At 58.4% G+C, this 17,713-nt stretch overlaps 6 protein-coding genes across 6 annotated transcripts; 4 read left to right on the top strand and 2 right to left on the bottom strand.

Moving 5' to 3' along the window:
- The first annotated feature begins 1,158 nt into the window (after positions 1-1,158).
- On the top strand, positions 1,159-2,380 carry J3D65DRAFT_626991 (uncharacterized protein). The gene is made up of 3 exons (XM_066800489.1): positions 1,159-1,353; positions 1,413-1,551; positions 1,765-2,380. Exons 1-3 carry the CDS (start codon positions 1,270-1,272, stop codon positions 2,337-2,339), a joined length of 798 nt encoding a protein of 265 aa, XP_066654395.1. The 5' UTR covers positions 1,159-1,269; the 3' UTR covers positions 2,340-2,380.
- Positions 2,381-2,797: 417 nt separating this feature from the next.
- On the bottom strand, positions 2,798-6,028 carry J3D65DRAFT_626988 (P-loop containing nucleoside triphosphate hydrolase protein). The gene is made up of 3 exons (XM_066800488.1): positions 5,280-6,028; positions 4,143-5,229; positions 2,798-3,925 (listed from the first exon to the last, which is right to left on the bottom strand). Exons 1-3 carry the CDS (start codon positions 5,691-5,693, stop codon positions 3,006-3,008), a joined length of 2,421 nt encoding a protein of 806 aa, XP_066654394.1. The 5' UTR covers positions 5,694-6,028; the 3' UTR covers positions 2,798-3,005.
- Positions 6,029-6,599: 571 nt separating this feature from the next.
- On the bottom strand, positions 6,600-7,551 carry J3D65DRAFT_668433 (uncharacterized protein; the record flags this gene model as incomplete). The annotated part of the gene is made up of 3 exons (XM_066803120.1): positions 6,600-6,722; positions 6,791-7,320; positions 7,377-7,551. The coding sequence occupies 3 exons, from the start codon at positions 7,549-7,551 to the stop codon at positions 6,600-6,602; spliced, it is 828 nt and encodes a 275-aa protein (XP_066654393.1).
- A 4,625-nt stretch (positions 7,552-12,176) lies between these two features.
- J3D65DRAFT_626975 (uncharacterized protein) lies at positions 12,177-13,439 on the top strand. Its single transcript, XM_066800487.1, has 5 exons — positions 12,177-12,453; positions 12,537-12,803; positions 12,948-13,016; positions 13,086-13,211; positions 13,245-13,439. Exons 1-5 carry the CDS (start codon positions 12,270-12,272, stop codon positions 13,265-13,267), a joined length of 669 nt encoding a protein of 222 aa, XP_066654392.1. The 5' UTR covers positions 12,177-12,269; the 3' UTR covers positions 13,268-13,439.
- Positions 13,440-13,795: 356 nt separating this feature from the next.
- J3D65DRAFT_397942 (uncharacterized protein) lies at positions 13,796-15,052 on the top strand. Its single transcript, XM_066795897.1, has one exon. It carries the CDS (start codon positions 13,930-13,932, stop codon positions 14,584-14,586), a length of 657 nt encoding a protein of 218 aa, XP_066654391.1. The 5' UTR covers positions 13,796-13,929; the 3' UTR covers positions 14,587-15,052.
- Positions 15,053-16,524, top strand: J3D65DRAFT_397941 (uncharacterized protein). Its single transcript, XM_066795896.1, has one exon. The coding sequence runs from the start codon at positions 15,519-15,521 to the stop codon at positions 16,296-16,298; it is 780 nt and encodes a 259-aa protein (XP_066654390.1). The 5' UTR covers positions 15,053-15,518; the 3' UTR covers positions 16,299-16,524.
- Positions 16,525-17,713: the final 1,189 nt, after the last annotated feature.

The following is a 17,713-nucleotide window of genomic DNA, read 5'->3' as shown; positions in this document are numbered from 1 at the left end:
GATGGTGCCCGCTGCAGTCGATCATCTATCCAGGCCCCAAGGACAAACAAAGAAGCAGGCTTCGCTTCGCGCCGCTTCGTGCCGCTCCGGAAAGGTGACGCACTTGTCTTCGGATACTAGCCTTCCCGCAGTCCGAAATTACCCTGCTGATTGGCAGCGATCGCGATGCGACTAAAGTGCTGAGATATTTCTTGGAAGGCAGTCGCTTTACTTGGCTTCTACACTTTATTATGCTGCACCTGTCAATCGACCACGGATCTTCAGCACAACTTTACTTGACGTTGTGTAAGGACAGAACAGCATGCCCATGACCAGAAAACATTACTTGGCTCTGAATGTTGACGCCTTTTACATATTGTTTGCTCCTGGTGCACCCTAGAGAATCCCACGACAGGAGAATCAGCCACGCAAATTTGCCACACTCGAAGCTACAAACGCTGTGGCAGAGATGCCACGCGGTTAGTGGGATTGCAAGGGAGGTTTCCATCAACGTCTCGGCCATTTTCACGTTGCGTGGAGAGGCGCCACTTCATGCGGCTGCACCCCCAGATTCCAACCTGCCACTCCAAAAACAGTACAGATCCTTGCAAACAAGAAGCCAGCTTATCCTCATTGTGGCATAGGGACGATGTGCAAGGGCCAATGACTTACTTGGTGGCGCCCTAAGAGGATAGATCGCGCGCCTATTTAGAGCTGTCGCCCACTACTAGCGCCGCCGCTTGCAAAGTGCACCCTTTTCAACATAGACGACTCCAAACCAAGGCTGAGCCCCCTATGCTTAGTCCCGCGCGATGACGGCGTTGGAATACTGTCACTCAGTGGGCAGGGTTGGGGTGCAACATCCATCATACGATAACGCTCCACCTGGGGGTCACTTGTGCAAAAGCCTTTTTTTAGACCATCGTATCTCGTCTCCTCTACGAGCATCTTCACTGTTAGTTCCTTGCTTCTGTACGTGCTTTCCGCAAGGGTACAAACGTTCGGCAAAGGCGCAGGCGCCTTGAGCGCCGCACTCCGTCGCGCGAGCTCGCATGTATTTCCACCCCATCCATGCGATGGACGGCGCCGCAGACGGCGTCAGAGCCTCGCACGAAGGCGTTGTCTCAAAGACCAAGGTATAAAGAAGAGCGAGGATATAGGCCGGCTCAACTTTCCTGTCAGTCGTGTCCTCTGGAGCTCACTTTCTTGTTGAGCCCGTACAGTCCATCTCAAGTCCCCAGAGCCTAACCCCCTTTCCAAGGCATCTCGAACAAGACACGCTCGCCCAAGATGAAGACTGCCGTCGCTGCTATTGCCCTCTCCATGGCCTCGGTTGCCTATTCCCAGGCTGTCACTGACCTGCCCAACTGCGCGGTGAGTGATGCTCGGCAGCAGCTTGTCTATCCAACGTTTACGCTAATGTGATATCACAGGTCAACTGCTTCGTCCAGGTCCTGTCCAACGACGGATGCAGCTCTCTGGGCGACTTTGAGTGCCACTGCAAGAAGCCTGGCCTCGTGGAGTCGGTGACGCCGTGCGTGGAAAAGGCCTGCTCCGTAACGGACCAAGAGAGTATGTCATCGCTTGCGCAAACTATCACTCTTTCCTCCCCCCCCCCCCCCCCCCCCCCCCCCACCTTTTCCTTCGCACATCACGCAACAAGGGGCGACAAAAGAAATGCCAGATCTGCCATGCCTCACGTCATCGCCTCCCCCCATCGCATCTTCTATCTCCAAACTCCCAACCTACATCCAGCGCACCCAGCTAACAACACTCCCCCCACAGCCGTCGTAAAAGACGTCGTCGCCCTGTGTCAAGAATACGGCGTCCAGCTCACCATCCCGGCGACCAAAACCGCCACTATGCCGGCCTCAGCGCCCGGCTACGCCTCGCCCTCGTCCCCGGCCACCGTCCCTCCCGTCAACAACAACCCAGCGCCGACGACGACAGCCGGCGGCAACAACGGCGGCAACAACAACAACAACAACCCCACCGGCCCCTCTTCCTCTCCCGCCGGCGGCGTCGTCGCACCGCCCAACAAATCGGCGCCCGTCGCCCCGTACTCGTCCGCGCCCGCCTACAACAACAACGGCGGTAACAGCGGCGCTGCCCCCTCGTCCTCGGGGCTCATCGCCACCATCCCGCTCGCGTCGAGCCCCGTCATCGTCGGTGGCAACAGCAACGGTGGCAGCTCTACTTCGCGCGCTGTCGGCGGCGTCGGTGGTGCGTACACGACGCCGTACCGGGGCACGACGCCCACGACGCCGGGCGTGGCGCAGTTTACGGGCGGCGCGGCGGCAGGGAAGGGCGTTGGTGCGGCGGTTGGTGTGGCGGCGGCTTTTGTTGCGGCTGTGTTTTGAACGGTCGCTGAATTGAGTTGATGTGATGTGATGTGATGGGATGGGATGGGATGGGATGGGAGCTGGGAGCTGGGAGGAGGTAGGAGGGAAGGGGGAATTGTCAGGGGTCAAGGAAAGGGGGGTGGGTTTTGGCGGACTTTTACTTCTTCTGTGCGGGTGTTTCTTCCTTTGCCTCTATACTTTATCTTCTTGGGCGGCGAGTACATGGGGACTGTACGTCTGTCTTGAGCCAGGAACGATGGCGATTCGTCGGGGTTTTGTTCTTGTGGGCGGCTATCCATCTCATTCATGTCGCTTCGCCTCTCCTTACTTTGCGCCGGATATCTTGCGTGTGTGTTGTGTGGCGTGGGCGTGTATGTAATTGAGCGACGAGAGCGAGACGGCGGTCAGGTCTACGTAGCACATACATGAAGGAGTGGCCCACTTCGTCGATGCGTCAAGGGGGGGAAGTGAAAAGACTCGATAGACGTCGTAGTTCCACACGGTCCATCTCTCGTTCTCTGGACACAACGGATGAAGGCTCTGCTCCGTCAAGGACGCTGTGGGTTTCACACCTATCACTGACTTCATTCTCGTGTCGGTGCCCTGGGCAAACAAACAACCGGGTATCTCGTATATCCACAACACTTCTCTCCCTGCTAGCCACCTCCCCCGTCCATCCCTCGTCTATCCAAATCCCAACCCCCTGACCTCATCGTCCTCGCGCAGAGCCAACCGCACCTCTTCATCGCTGACGCCCAAGCGCACCCTGCCAACGCGCTCTCCCCTCCGCGCCTCAAGCCCCACAATCCCAGCCTCCATCAACTCGACCGCCGCCGCGCCCATACCCACAACGCGCGCCGCCCTCATCGCGCGTGCCTTTGCATCAGCCCTGCCTCCTCCTTGCGCAGCAACAGCAGCAGCAGGCCGCCGGCCCCTGCGCGGCGTCAACGGCGAACGCTGCTGCGCGACGGCGCTCGACCCAGCCGCGCCCAGCGCCTCGAGAGCGTCGAGTGCGGCGTCGCCGTCACCCGCGGTGACGGTCGCGCCGGCCAGCAGGAACTCCGAGATGGCATCGCCGCTGCTGCTGCTCATGGCGGCCAGGGTCTTGGCCTCGTCCAGCACGTCGCCCAGGACGGCCTCGGCGATGCCGGTGCGGCGCACGCGCGCCAGCAGCGCGGCCAGGAACATCTTGTTGCTGAGGGGCAGCGAGCGCAAGTGTTGCTGGAGCGGCGAGCTGGTGGCTTCGGCGATGGCCTGCTTGATTGTTTGGATCGAGACGATGGGGGCTTTGCCGCTCGTGGCAGCGTTTTGCGGGGCGCGCTTTGCGCGGCCGGGCGTTTTGCTGGGCGTGTTTGGAGCGGATGTAGAGTCGGCGCCGTTGGTGCCGTTGGAGGCATCGAGTGATGCTGCTTCGGCGATTTCGACGGCGCGTCGACATATGTCGAGGGCACGGCGGGCGTCTCCTGACACGGCGGCGACTTTTCGAGATGCAAATTGGATGGCATCTGGATGGACTATGTTGCCTGGGACGTTGGCAAGGCGGGACTGAATAATGGACATGAGTTGGTCGTGCGTGTAGCCTGGGAAGGTGATTCGAGTGAGGCCTGCAGGGGGGGTTAGTCATGGTACGATTATGGGTAGAGTGATGTTGCAAATTGAAGGGCAGTGGGGTTGGCACGGTGAGGAGAAAAGACTTTCGAATTCGAAGCAAACTACAAGATGGTTGCATTTCAATGCTGGAAATGCCACAAAATTCGATTGCAAAGCTTGTGGCAAATGACCAAGGCATGGGAGCTTTATCAGACGGCGAGACAAACTTACCAAGTCGACTACTAATCTTGTTGCTGAGCGTCCGCTCCGGCAAGTCCATAGTGTTTGCCACAGCGAGCACAATCAACCGGCTATGACGCAAGCCCGGCCAGTTGAAAAAGTTGTACATGACGCTCTGGTTCTTGGTGACCAGCTGGTCCAATTCATCCATCAAGACGACACATGGTACCCTTCGAGGGCTAGGACTCGAAAACTCTCGCTCAAGGAGCTCCAAAGCATGAGAAGGGCTCACTCTGTCTCCTCGTAAAGCTTCCCACAGCAAAGAGTACGATTGATGGGGATCGGTCACCTTCATACCGTTGACTTCGACAAAGATGAAGTCGTCCAATTCTTCGGATTGGACCGAGGCGTTGAGTTGGGCAACCACTTCTCGGACTGTTGCGGTCTTGCCGGTGCCAGGAGTACCAGAAATGTAGATGCACGAGCCCGAGCCGTCCGTGATGGCGGCCTCGAGGTGGGAATACACGGTTGAAAACTCTTCCTCGCGACATGGCAACGACGCAGGCACCGACGACACATGCAGCTGGTTTCGAGCAACTTGATACGGCGAGGAGAGGACGCTGGGAGAAAGGACCCGAGTTCCCAGCGGCGTGAATTCCAGGGGTTTCTTGACCACTATCCGCTTGTGCGTCGGAGTCACAAACTTCCGAGGTGTCAAATCTTTCCTTCTCGAGGGCGTTATGGCGTCGTTCAGCCTTCGCCGCTTCCTTGGCGTCTTTGGAGCGTCTTCATCGTCATCATCTTCTGCAACAAAGTCGTCCATGTCGTCTCTGGTCGCTTTGCGCGGCTCCCGACGCGTGCGGGTCTCCGTGGTTTGGCTCTTGACAAGCTCCATCAGGGTTCGCCAGCTCTCATCCCCATGGTAGACATCTTCCCAGATGAACTCGTCCGTATATGTGACTGTGCGGGTGTTGACGCCGCGCCTACAGACAAATGTCTTGCCAAAGTCTTTTGCCGTACGCGGAACCTTGCCACTGGGGTACTTTTTCAAAAATTCGTCTTTCGATAACACGTACGCGCTACCATTGATCGAAACCAATGGGTTGTCGTCGAAATCAGCGGTAATGTAGAGCTCGTTCTGTTTTTTGTCAGCATGGCATACGTCAGAGCTCGCACCAGAGCACCCACTTCCAAATAATCTGTCCGCATTCTGGCCTTGTTGCGGATCTCGCGTGGAGTAAGAAACCACATGAGATTGGCCATCTTGATGTCCTCGCCAGTATCCTCGTCTTTTCCGTCAAACAGGCCAACCACGATGCCCACAAACGCCTCGTTGCTGTCTGCCTTGAGGAACACTGCGTCTCCAAGCCAGCACTCAAAGCTTCCCATGCGCGCGCCGACAATCTGTCTCTTTCGAGGCCGCCCCCTCTTGCGCGGCTTGTCTTGCGACGCGTCCTCGGCATCTTGTTCATCGCTGTACACCCATTCCCACGGTAAATCCTCTTGGCCGAGTTCGTCGTCCGAGTCTTCGCGCAGCACGCCTCCTCCCCGGAGCCATTGCCGGGCGCGCTCAGTCGTGGTCTTCTTTCGGGTTGGCGCCATGGGGTAGGTTCGACGGTCGAGGCAAAACGTGGGTGGACGGGCTTCACGAAACAGGCGCGGTCGCGGTCGAGGAGCGTCAGAGGCGGTGTCTGGAAGTCGCGTTGGCCGAGGGAACGGTTTCACGTGGGACTTCCAATATCGACGCCTCAGGCATGAATCAAACGGAGCCAAACCCACTGCGAAATGGCGTCATGCAAACGCGGAATGGACGAAGCCCGTGCCTTCCGGGTTCCCGACTTGCCGACGACCAACCTCGCCCGTTCTAGACACCGACAACAAACCACTCTTCGGCAGCTCCACTGACATCACGAAGGATCAATACGCACGGCGAGTGAAGCAGGCTTGGTCTATTAAAAATTGCCAATTTTAGCTCTGTTACCCTAGCATCCTCAGGATCCGGCGGGACCCCAACGGCAGCAGCAAAGCCACGATTCCCAGTGGGTCGACGTTGGCCACTATCCATGGGGCCAAACCGAAGATTGCGTCAATCCACAGACACAAGTCCTTGTCCTCCTACCGCGTGTGACCGGAAAAAGAGAAGGGGGAGCCAGATCTCAGAAACGCCTTTCGCACCGATGCGATAATCCACCCGGGACCGTGAAGGGAAAAAACTTTCGCAAACATGCCTCCATGAGTTTCCTGCGGCACGTGCCATGAGCCTATGGCATGCCGATTCAAAACGACCGTGATTCTTCAAAACGCCGACGCTGAACGAATGATGGAAGGATGCAGATCCCAAAAAAGCAAGACTCTGGGCGAGGCCACCGCGAGATGGGGTAATATACACACAAGAGGAAGAGTGATGGATGGGAGAGATGCGCGCGGGACGCTGTCTCAAACTTTGAAATTCGTGACCATGCTCGTTTGGCTCGTACGCTCCGACACATCGTAAACAAGGGAAGAGGCTCAGTAGCAGCCAAGATGTGGAGGCGACGCCGGCAACGACCCCGGTGTTGCGGGGTTGTAGAGCGAGCACGATTCCGGAGGCGAGCCCGATTGTGATTCGAAAGAGTCGGAAAGAGGAGGCGTCTGACAGGAAGCGTTGTCAGCGGGACGGCTCTTCAATGTCGTCGAAGCTGTCGGGGAGGGTGCTTTACATGAGGATTTGAGTCTTGGTATGCGTTGGTGTGGATGTCGATGCCCGTGAGCGTGGCGTAGTTCATGCTGAACGGGCTAATCTCCTCCTCGCCATAGAACTCCTGCTTCACCGGGACCACCATGCTGGGAAGAGCGCCGGCGTATGTTGAAGAGATGGGCGGCAGGTACGGCGTGTAGGGCATTTGCAGGTCTGCCGTCGTGGCGGGAATGGCGTGGTAGGGCGTGTTGGAGTAGGATGCGTAAGACACGGCGTCGGGAGCCGGGTACGCCGAGTAGGTAAAAGGAGGAGGAGATGTCGAGATCTGGCGCGTGTTCTGGTACGCAAACATGCCCCGGTCGTCGTGGGCGTAGTACTGAGGCTGTGGAATCTCTGCAGTCCGCGGGTACTCGTGCGTGTCTTCGGTCTTTGCGGGTGCCGGGTCCTCGCGAGGCTGGACTTGGGAGAGCTCTGCGGGCTTTTGCTCTGGGGAGGCCGAGTTGGAGGCGGCCCTCCTCTCGAGGTCTTCGAGCCTCTTCTTGAGCTTCTTGCCTGGGGAAGAGGTCAGTCGAGGCCCAGCTCGGAGGCGGATCCCGAGTGGTACTCACGGTAGTTGCGCTGGGCAATGCGGTTCTGTATCCGCCTGCGCTCAGCCAGGTCGGAGATCTTGGTCCAGTCCTCGTTGGGGTTGGCACTGGGGCTGAAGGCACTGCTGGTGCTCGAGTATCTCTGGGTTGGCACGTGGGCCTGGGGGTGGTAGGCATAACCAGCGTGCCTGTTCATGGTGGCGAAGTCGGGGTCAAGCAGAGGTCGAGAGGAGATGATGGTGAAGAAGGAGACGAAGTCGAGTCGAGATGATATGGCCAGAAGGGTCTGTGGAAGCGTGGGAATAAGGCTGCTGCAAGACGATCATGGCCGGGGAGGCGGCTTGATATTTATCAGCTCGAGGCTGTCTCCAAGTCGGCAGCGCAGCGCAGCGCAGTCGAGTCGAGTCGAGCTACGCAGCTGTGACCCTTGCAAGCCACCAAGCCAGCAATCCTGAGCGCCGGGAGCAGATGCATAGGGCACCGGCACCCTTGCAACGGGCGAGCATGGGCCAGGGCATCTTGCAGAGGCAGCCTTGGCCGTTAGGCTCAGACCTGCACTCGTCCAGAAGAGGAGCTAGCGCTTAGCAATCCTGCGCGTCCCATCCCAGGTAGCAACATGGCATTATATTTGGCACCTCGCTAACAATGCCGCGGGCATCGAAGTCGGCCACCAAGTTCTGCTCGAGGGCGGTCAGTCGAGGTGCGACTCGGGGCCAGTCCAGTCCAGTCTGGTCGTCCAAAAGGGCACCATTGTGCGATCGGCCGAACGGTGGGCCAGGGCTCTGGAGTCGAGCGGAGCGGACGTGGACCCTAGGTAAGGGCCTGGCTGGCCTCCATCTTTCGGCCTGCTGGGTATGTATTCAGCTTGGGGGCCACGACCGACCGACCGACCGAACGACGGACTGCGAGAGCGACGTGCATGCCAGGTCATGGCCAAAAATAATCCCGATTCACATCCACCTACCTCTGCCTACTGTGTGTAGGGCTAGCAGACACACCGCTTGCGTCCTTCACTCGTCCCTCCGACGCAAGTGGCCTCGACCGTTTGCCCAAAGCGGCAAGCGGCAAGCGGCGCAGTGGTTGTCTGGATGCCTTTCTGCGCGACGCGACTTGGTCGAGGCATGGCAGCGTTTCGATTCCCTCCAGCTCGAGTTCCAGCTCCAGCTCCATACGACGTCGACATGTGTTGCATATCCTCACGCTGTGGCAGGGATGGCCGGCGCAGCTGCCAGCTGCTAAAGCCAACTAAGCGTCTTACACTCGGCCCCGTCCCAACCCCATCCGCAACCCCAGGCCACAGCCCTACGACGATACATAGTCATGGCAGAGGGTCGGTGAGTTGGAGGCACACAGAAACAAGCTGCTCCCTGGCCGTTTCGACTTGGCTGCCCGCCCCTCGTCCCTCGTCCTCCCCACGGCCACGGCGGCGATAGGGCCTAACTCCGCTTGAGTGCCCTTGCCCTTCCCTTTCTCCGCAACACCCGCTACTCCCACACTATTCCGTCAAACTCGTCCAAACATCTTGGGGGCCACCGAGGATTCCCGTCATCGCCACCATCCGTCGTTGTCCTGAGCAGCCACCCCAACTCCCCACCCGCGTGGCTAGGCACAGAGCGTACGTGGGGCTGGGCGCGCCCTCAGATCTCCCGCCCCGCGTCTTGGGCCGTGGGCGGCTTGCGAGTGACCTGTTGCGGCACAGCAACGACTGTCGTGACGGCCACTTTCATCTCGTCTCCCCGCTCCGCTCTGCCAATCCGGGCACCGACGCCGTGCAGCTGCTCTTTCTCTCTCGCTATCGCAATAATGCACCCGGCTGGGGATCAAGGATCGCTAGGACAAAGCTTGTCGCCAGTCGCCCATTCGCCGAAGCCCGACTTTTCCGATGCCAGCCCCCCCCTGCTTCAGAAACGAAGCACCATCGGCCACAAAACGTGCTCCGAGAGGACGACGCGTCCGCGCCGACGACGACGACGAGAAGGAGGAGCTCCACGACACCATGGTCGTAGTCGCCGTCGTGCTATCATGTTCACAAATCACTCAGCTAAGCAAAAGACCCCGCAGACTGGGTGGGCACTTTTCCACCCTGATCTCCCACCGTTCCCCTCTGTCCTGGGTCACTGTCCCAACCCGGCGGTATGGCGCTCGCGGGCCCTCCCGATCTCTCCTCAGCGCCTTGGACTGAGAGTCAGTGCCCACCACCACCGACCACACAGCCTTGAGGGGCATGGTGGCCGCCGCGGCACATGATAAGCACTACCGTCTCGGGGCCCTGCTTTTCTTGCTGTTGAGATTAGCGGCAATTAGCTCCAGCAAAAATCATTTTTTGCTCCTTTTGAACCTGCCCGTGCGCCCTTGACGTTTGGCGTCTCGCTGTCCGTCCGCCCACCAACGTCGTCCTCAAAACCCTCTCGCGGCGTCGGTGGCTGCTGTTTGCCCCTCGAGGCCAGTCTCGTGCCAGCGTTGCTGTGACGCTCCTCTGGACCCAGTTTCAGATCTGTTTTTAGCATCCAAAGCATAGGGCTGCGCCGACTCTGATTTGAGCCGAGTTTATTCTCATGCCACGGCGCAATGCTTTCTTCTACTCGTCACCACTGCCGCAACCAGAAAAAGACCACAGGAAAAAAGTTGCCAACAGACGATCCTCCATGCAGATCCCGCGCTTGCCCTGCGGCTACTTCACTGTTGGGGCCGCGCGTTGTCATAGCCTCCGCGACGTAGGATTCTGGACGACCACTGTCTTGTGTCTCCAAAAACAAAGTCTCCGAGTGGCCTCCCCACCATTCCAGCAACGGCACTTTTGGTCCCTAATTTAGAAATTAACGGCCCAAGGTTGGCTCCACTGCCTCATCGAGTACAATACGTTTTAGGCTTGTTTCTGCGCGCCCAGGAGCGAGCTAGTCGGCCTCCCTATCAACCGACGCCAGATGGTGCTCGTTGTTTCCTATCACTTCCTTCTCTCCGTCCACTCATCCTGCGCCCAGCTACTTTTGCCTGCGCTGGATGTTTATGCTTTTCGCCCTCCGTCATTGAAACCTCTCGGCACTCTTGAACCGCCCTTGTCGCGCTCCCCAGCCACGACCAATCTGTACTAACATGGCACCTAGAGCACCTTGATACCGTCCACCATTCGAAGCCGTCAAACTATGAGTCTGCCAGTGTCCGCGGGCTACGTTTTCCTCCCCGCCGCTTGTCCGGACAGCACCATGCATGGCCCCCCGTCGAAGGAGCGCCTGCCGCCATCTGCAGCCTGAGAGGGCTGGTAGTCGCCGTCAAACGACGTTGATGCATCCTTTGATATCACATGCGAGCCTGTGATATTCGCCAGGGTCGCCGATGGATGTTTTCGGTGTGATTGGAAGCTCGTGTCCATGCTTGGTAATTCTCTATCGGACCCATGTCGCAATGGCACAGGACCGCCCTCGTTTCAGTGCCCTAGACGGGATCGCCGCGCTCGAGCTGCATCATAGCCTGCTCGCCGGCTGGCGCAGCTGCATGGGCGGCGCTTTCTTCGACTCTTTTGCAGTAAAACGGCGCATCTGCCATGGAAACTGCCACACCTGTTGGATTCTGCTGCCTTGGGGGGCTTTGCAAGCAGCGGTCAAGAGATTTGCGTCAAAGACGTGCGACGTACCTGTAAGCAAGCGGCTCCTCCAGCCCTACGAACCAGCGACTTGGAACAGCCTTCACTGCTCACCGTCATGATCCTTGGCGACCAACATGGCGACGCAACGGTGTCCTCATGTGGAAAATGAAGCATTTACCGCAGACCATCACGTCGACTCTGGCAATCGTGGAGGCCTGGCGACGGACCGGGCATCGACTGCGGCATTCCCCGGGAGGCCCTCTATAATTAGCAGGCGAATGGCCGCGTCGTACTCAACGTCGCGGGACGAATGGCCCCCATGGGATCAAACAGAAACGCCCGCTGGGCACAGGCATACATTCATACGACTGGCTTGCTTAAAGTTTAACAAAGGTGCTACAACTTGAGCTCTCAGCTCGTGGGCATATGACGACGCCGGCGGACTCGGCGAGTACGGCAGAGGGCTTGCGAATCCTCCGGGACGACGGACGTCATGATGCAGTTTTGGACAAAGTAATGGCCGGTCCAGACGGCAAAAGCAGCCAGCGGTGGCGGTCTCGACTTGTGACGAGTGCTTTCGTTGCCGGATGGACTCGGTCCCCCGCGTGCTCCCACACAAAACACCATGCCCAAGACAGCGGGCGCAAAACCCAGCACCCAGCACACCATCGGATGGCACAGCATTTGCACGCTCGCATGGCCCACGTGGCCGCGCGCAGTGATCAGTAAGCAAGTCGAGGCGCTCGCTGGATACACGGTGACAAGGCTTTTCGAAACCATTCAGCTCGCCGACGGGGCCAGCGTGTGGAACTCGTCGTCGTCCTCCCCAGATTTCGCGACGCACTTGTTGGCAGTGGGCAGCACAGCTGAAGCGACGGAGCTTGGCGGCTGTCTAATCATTTGCAATCTTCTAGCTGCAGGCTGGGTTGGAGAAAGCCGTGGACAAAAGGGCTCGCATGCGCACACGAAAAGCCAGAAGGAGTAGAGGTTTAGCGACAGAGGCTTGGTTGCCGAATTGGATGGCTGTACGGAAGTCCAATCTTCCACGCGTCCCTTGTACTATTGATGCGTGCCGCTGCCATGCGGGGATTGCGCACATCCATCTGGCTGCCTGGACGTCGGTCGGGTTGGGGGCTGAAGGAAATGATCACCTGTTGGTCTCGCTTCAACCAGCGAGCGGTACAAGCCGAGCACGACACAATAGCTTTGTACGAGCCGATGCATGTTTCGACTCTCCCGCCCTCCTTCACACCCGCCTCTCCAATCGCTGCCGGCCAGATATTCTGCCTGTCCCATTACTTCACGCTGCAGACACCATCACCACCACTCCCATGCTCGGGAGCTCGCGCGTGCTGCTGTCCTCCCGTGCCATGTCGCCCCTCTCAGCTCGAGCCCAAGTTCCAGAATGCTCATCTGCGATGCACTGCATGAGTTTCCACCACGCCAGGACCCGCAAGAGCCTCAGTCATTTCCTCGTCGTCGTCCGTCTGCCTATTCCAAATCTCCCGCATAGCTGTCCTTTTCCGGAATTTTCATTTCTTCTTTTTTTTTTTTTTTTTTCCCTCTACCTTCTTCTCGTCTCATTTACTTCCCCCCAGTCCTTGTCCAACGAGGGCCTTGCCCCACCTGCCAGCCATGCCTGTTTCTCTGCTTTGTTTTTCCCGCTGCCCTGCTGCGCATCCCCCGGCCCACTTCCACCTCTCCTCACTTGCTTGTTGTTGGGCGGGCCCTTCGGTGTGTCCAAAGGAAACCAACATCCGCTCATCTGCACCCGGATAGCTGCCGGATCGGGCTCAATCGCTCATATCCAATGCCAGCTACCCGGCATCTCTCTGATCCGCGCGGATCCCGTACCAACGCACGTGGTACGAACACCGGGACGGAAAATGTGCGCTTCGCGCGGCGTCTACATGCCCCGGCCCAGCCAACATCGAGGCGGGGCCAAGCGTGGCGAGCGACCAGAGCTACACCCGTGTCCTCGCTCGTCCTTGTGTGCCCCACTCTAGCAGAGCGAGCAAAAAGGAGGGGGAAATGCGGCGGAGCAAGCGAAGACATGATCCAATGCCCGAGCTCGTCACGTTGCCTGCTCGCTCGCCTGCCTGTTGGCCTGGCCTGTCTTGCCTTGCTGTTGGCTGGGCTTGGTTCAGCGGCGTTTGTACTTTTCGCGCTCGCACTCGCATCGGCCGGCCACATGCCCCCTCGGACTTTGGCTTGGGCTTGCTTGGTGCCTTGGCCCCTCGTCGTCTGTTACTCAAATCGTTCAAGTTGGGTCGGTCGGCCGCCGCGCAATAATGCAATGTGTGGAGTGCGTGCTGCTCGGGGGTCGTGAACCACGTCTCGCATGAATCCATGTCCTGTTTTTGTGCGTTGCGCGCGGGGAAGCCTGGAGCTGAAAGACGGCGTCCCGCCATTGATCAGTCCATATGTCGAACGGGGGGCGTCTAAAGGGCGTTTTCCGGTCGGCCACCAGCCCGTCGAGTCACAACGCAGCCTGCTTTGATTCGATGCGTGGCGTTGACTCTTTTTTTTTTTTTTTTTTTTTTTATCCTCCAGAAGCACTACGCGCAGGGCTGTCCACTAGCTAGGCACTTGGTCTGTCCACCCTCACATCCATGTGGCTGATCGCCGCGTGGCGGACGGCGGACGGGACGGACAGCCAGACGGACGACAGACGGATGCCCCCCGGAGGCGGGCGGGACGACGACCACCAGGCAAGACCACATCACGCCAGCAGCAGCATTCAAGGCGGCCGCGGCGACCACCTGGCTGGCTGGCTGGCTGGCTGGCACGCAGCCGGTCGGTCAGTCGCCCAGCTGGCAGCCAAGTCGGAATTCTCTGTGTGTCAACGGGTAGGCGGAATATCCGTGTTCGTAAAAGAGAAGACGGCCCCTTGGCGCAGCCAGCCAGCCAGCTGTGTGCGATGAGCCGTCGAAGAGAAAGGACAGCAGCACTCTCGATCGTCGCGAATTGCCGAAAAAAGCCACGGACAAAATGGTGCCTGACCTACATTCTGTGGCAGCAGACCTGACCGCTTCGACGCTTGACCTCCACCGCCGCCGCTCTCTCAAACCTCCCCTTTCAGCCTTGTGTTGGCTGCAGAGCTCGAACACTTGTCGCGGCGCCCCGAGACATGTTGCTTCTTTGCTGTGCTGCGGCAGTGCAGCAGCTCAGCCATCGGTTTCGCGTCATTGCGGTGGGCGTCGACGCAGAAGGAACGAGGAACACCAGGAGCCAACACCGGTCTACCAACAGACCCCATTTCGCAGCCGGTGCGGCGGCCGTCATTTTGCTCGCATGTTTTCCGTTATTTTTGTCTCGCGCGGCGCAGCAAATCTCTCTTGCAGCTTTCCCTTCTTCGCTTCAGCCCGGCGCTGTCGCATTCATCTATTTCCCTACCACCACCAAAAACCATCGACCACGCTCCCCAGACCGATCCAGCTCCACCGCTTGATCTCTCTGGCGGGGACACCCTCGCCAATACCAGCGACGGGGGCGTCCCGTTGTCCAGGTTCGTCTCCCTCTCCGCGCCGGCGGTATGGGTACCCGCCCGCTGGCCCGCCCGTCTTGGCTTCTCTCCATCCTGGGACCACCTTGCTTGCGTCCCGCTCTGTGGTTATTCCCAGCGAAGCGGTGGCGCTAGTTAGTTAACTCTGGCTACTTACCGCACATTTGGCCATCGTTGTGTGTACATGTCTGTACTGAGCTGGCCTGATTTGCCTGCAGACTGAGATTGCGCGCGCCGGCTGCTGCGGCTGCGGCATGGAACATTGCTGAAACGGCGTACTGCTGATGTCGAGGTGGGTTGGCGTGCGCGTGAATAGGTAGATGTGCCGCATTTCCGCGGTGCAGCTCTACCGAACAGGCCAGTACAGTCAGGCCCTGTAGGTAAGTCGAGGATCTACGCCTCTGGATGGAGTTCACCACAGACCACTTTTTATCAGTAGGTCTGAAGAATTGGTCAAAGAAGTGCAAAGGCAAGCGTGGTAGGCAAGGAAACGCAGCGATCAATCACTCTGTCCGATCCCGCGTCACCGACTCTCCGCATGGACGTGTTCAGTGGCGTTGGACAGATATATTGCTTGCCAGACACCCACCTACCCTACATGCCTGCATCAAGCCAATGCAGGCAATCTAGACAACCACGCATCAACGACGATGGATGCGTGCGTGCGTGCCCGGTGATAGATGCCAGCACCAACCCAACAACAAGCAAAAGGGACACCCCTTCTCATGAAAGGGCAGTCAAAGAATTTGTGGTGGCTTCACCGCTTGTGATCTTGTTCGGAATGTCCATTGGAGTTCGCTGTTCAATGGTGGAGCCGGTGGGGTATTGAATCAGGTGAGTGAGTGCACGTTGTCGATGCTGTGGAGCAGGGAGAGGGAGTCGAGGAGAGGCGCGGTCTAGTGGGCAGGTGCTGCAGTCACTGTCCACTTCCTCCTCGTCCATGACCCCTCCCTCTCCTCTTGAAATTAATGTCTGGGTAAACTAGAAATTAGCAGCCTATGGGCTCCAAGCCAAATTACTTGCGGAAACTGACCAACCCAGCTTTTCACTTCTCCCTGATACGTCCTGAAGCAGAATGGTAGATTCGAATCTTCCAGCCTCGCGTTGTCTCCTATCACATTGCCCTTTCTTTTCATTTCTTTTTCTCTCCAAAGGACCTAAAGGACGCTTCCAGAGCGAGCTGGCTGCACGTAGCCGGCTGCTGCAAACCGGTGAGCTATGCTGTGCCTCCTCCGTCGTATGTCTGTTTGTCAATCAGACAGTCCGTCCCTTACTCGCGCCGTCTCGGTTCACTTCGCCTCCTCCTGCTCGGCTTCCTCCTCTCTGTTTGACGTCGTCCCCGTCTCGCATCGGACACTCAATCCCATCACCGCGCCGCAGCACTCATACGAGCGAGGCGACATTGCCGAAGCGGCACAGAAGCTTCCCGCAGAATAGATCGGTGCGGCACGCCGAAAACGACGGCGACGATGACGACGACAGCCAAGTCGACGAGCTGGCGAAGCAAAACCGTTGCCACGCCACGGCGACCCGATTTCGCCCGCTTGGATTGCTTGGACTTGCTCGTCCGTCTCCCTCGCCGCCACTACTCACTTGCTCGCTCCTGCGCAACAGCAGAAGCAGCAGTGGTGAGGTGGGTGTACGCGTAATGGCGTGCTTCAGGAACGGGACAAGGGGCGACGACAAGAGACGAGACCAGACGGGACGTGAAGAAGCAGCAGCAGCAGAAAGTACCAAGAATTACAAGAACGACAAGCAAAAAGGCGCGGAGGCTCAAGACGACGACAAGACCTTGGCCCTGCCCGCCCGCCCGCCTGCGCGCTGTATCTGCCTCGGCCTGGCTACATGTAGCTAGTAGCTGCGAAAGCTGTATACTCCACGACACGGGCGGCTGCAGTGTGGGCAGGCGGGCGGGCGTGGCGTGGCGTCTGGAGCCGTACAGGCTACGAAGCGTAGCGTGTACCGTGGGGTGCGCGCAGTGGCGTCGCGTCGGCCCATCGCGTCGCGTGTGAGAGCAGTGCAGAGTGTAGGTGTGTTAGCCCAAAGCGAGTAGCGTGGGAGAGAAGGGTATGATGTGGCGTCGTCTATGGCGCCCGCATCGCACCACAACACAACACACACAGCAAAGCACAGCACACAGCACAGGACTACTGCGCTCGTTGAGCCTGGCCCAGCCTGGCCTGAGAAGCTGGCCTGTCCGACTTTCGCCTGCAGGACGCATACGGCAGAGTCCGCCGCTGCTGCTGCTGGCCCCGTGGCCTCCTTTTCCCGCCTTGTGTCTCTGCCCTTCTCCTTCAGCTCGACCCGCCTAAGAAGGGGGAACAAAGTGTGGCGACAGCCAACAACTAGCGCGCATTGACGATTCCTTCAGCCCACCTGACGATGAATCGATCTGCTGCCTGTGTGTGGCGAACGAGCGACAGCGCTTCCTCAGTCGCTCTCCCGTCGCCGTGTTTCTCCCTTGTGTGCTGCCGCGGCAGGCAAAAGAGCGAAATAAAGAGGTATTAGGTATTTTTGGCATCATCTGAGACAGGCACACGCGTGCGAAGAAGGGCGAGGGATCTCTCGATGTGGCGCTCACATGGGACGCACCCTCGTTTGAGAAGTTGTTTTGGTTTGCCCTTTGCAGCAGCAACAGCAGCGACATGTTCAGGAGGAACAAGGGGATGGGGAAATGTGAGAAGCGTGGTCGCAGATTTCCGAATCGAATTCTCGCTGTTTCCCCATCATCCTTTGCGCGCCCCCTTCCCTGTCTCCTGGCTCATCGCCGTCATCGTCTAGTCCTAGTCGTCGGCCCTAGGTCCGGGTCCTGGCCACAGTCTGGAATCTGCGTCTGCGTCTAGAGCTGGCTGCAGCGGGACGGCGAGACGTTTGGAGCTTGGCACAAGGTGGCGCAGCCACGATGATGGAACTTTTCTGGTGGAGTAGCTCTTTTGCGTCTTTTTTTCCTCTCTCTCTCTCTCTCTCTCTCTCTCTCTCTTTCCCCCTTACAGTGACCCCTTGTCTCTTTTTGGCTTCGACGTTGGAGTCTGTCAAGTCTTGTCTTGCGTCAGTCGATCACAAGCTCCCTTTCTTCCTACGTCACCAAGCTCACGCGTTACGCGGGATAAGTCCTCACATGCTTTGAGCGCAGGACAGAAAGGATGTACCATTTTCTCTTGAATTTACATTCCATCCAATGAGAGCGAACATTTCTTCTTCTTTTTCCCCGTTTGTCTTGGCTAGTCTACCAGACGGATGGGTCGGTTGCTACTAGCAAGTGTGTGTGTG

This window comes from Phyllosticta citribraziliensis (genome assembly GCF_038025025.1).
Source record: "Phyllosticta citribraziliensis strain CPC 17464 chromosome Unknown J3D65scaffold_7, whole genome shotgun sequence".
Taxonomy (NCBI): Eukaryota; Fungi; Ascomycota; class Dothideomycetes; order Botryosphaeriales; family Phyllostictaceae; genus Phyllosticta; species Phyllosticta citribraziliensis.
The sequence above is the reverse complement of the archived record's forward strand: the minus strand, read 5'-3'. Positions and strand labels throughout refer to the sequence as shown.

Bases quoted from the DNA above. Each gene is read 5' to 3' on its own strand.
- J3D65DRAFT_397941 (XM_066795896.1), top strand. From the start codon at position 15,519: ATGGTAGATTCGAATCTTCCAGCCTCGCGTTGTCTCCTATCACATTGC.
- J3D65DRAFT_626991 (XM_066800489.1), top strand. From the start codon at position 1,270: ATGAAGACTGCCGTCGCTGCTATTGCCCTCTCCATGGCCTCGGTTGCC. The intron at 1,354-1,412 runs GTGAGTGATGCT...GTGATATCACAG, and splicing joins CTGACCTGCCCAACTGCGCG to GTCAACTGCTTCGTCCAGGT. The intron at 1,552-1,764 runs GTATGTCATCGC...CTCCCCCCACAG, and splicing joins CTCCGTAACGGACCAAGAGA to CCGTCGTAAAAGACGTCGTC.
- J3D65DRAFT_626975 (XM_066800487.1), top strand. From the start codon at position 12,270: ATGCTCGGGAGCTCGCGCGTGCTGCTGTCCTCCCGTGCCATGTCGCCC. The intron at 12,454-12,536 runs GTCCTTTTCCGG...ACTTCCCCCCAG, and splicing joins TCCAAATCTCCCGCATAGCT to TCCTTGTCCAACGAGGGCCT. The intron at 12,804-12,947 runs GTACGAACACCG...CCACTCTAGCAG, and splicing joins ATCCCGTACCAACGCACGTG to AGCGAGCAAAAAGGAGGGGG.
- J3D65DRAFT_397942 (XM_066795897.1), top strand. From the start codon at position 13,930: ATGGTGCCTGACCTACATTCTGTGGCAGCAGACCTGACCGCTTCGACG.
- J3D65DRAFT_626988 (XM_066800488.1), bottom strand. From the start codon at position 5,693: ATGGCGCCAACCCGAAAGAAGACCACGACTGAGCGCGCCCGGCAATGG. The intron at 5,230-5,279 runs GTGGGTGCTCTG...GACAAAAAACAG, and splicing joins TGCGGACAGATTATTTGGAA to AACGAGCTCTACATTACCGC. The intron at 3,926-4,142 runs GTAAGTTTGTCT...CCCCCCCTGCAG, and splicing joins CAAGATTAGTAGTCGACTTG to GCCTCACTCGAATCACCTTC.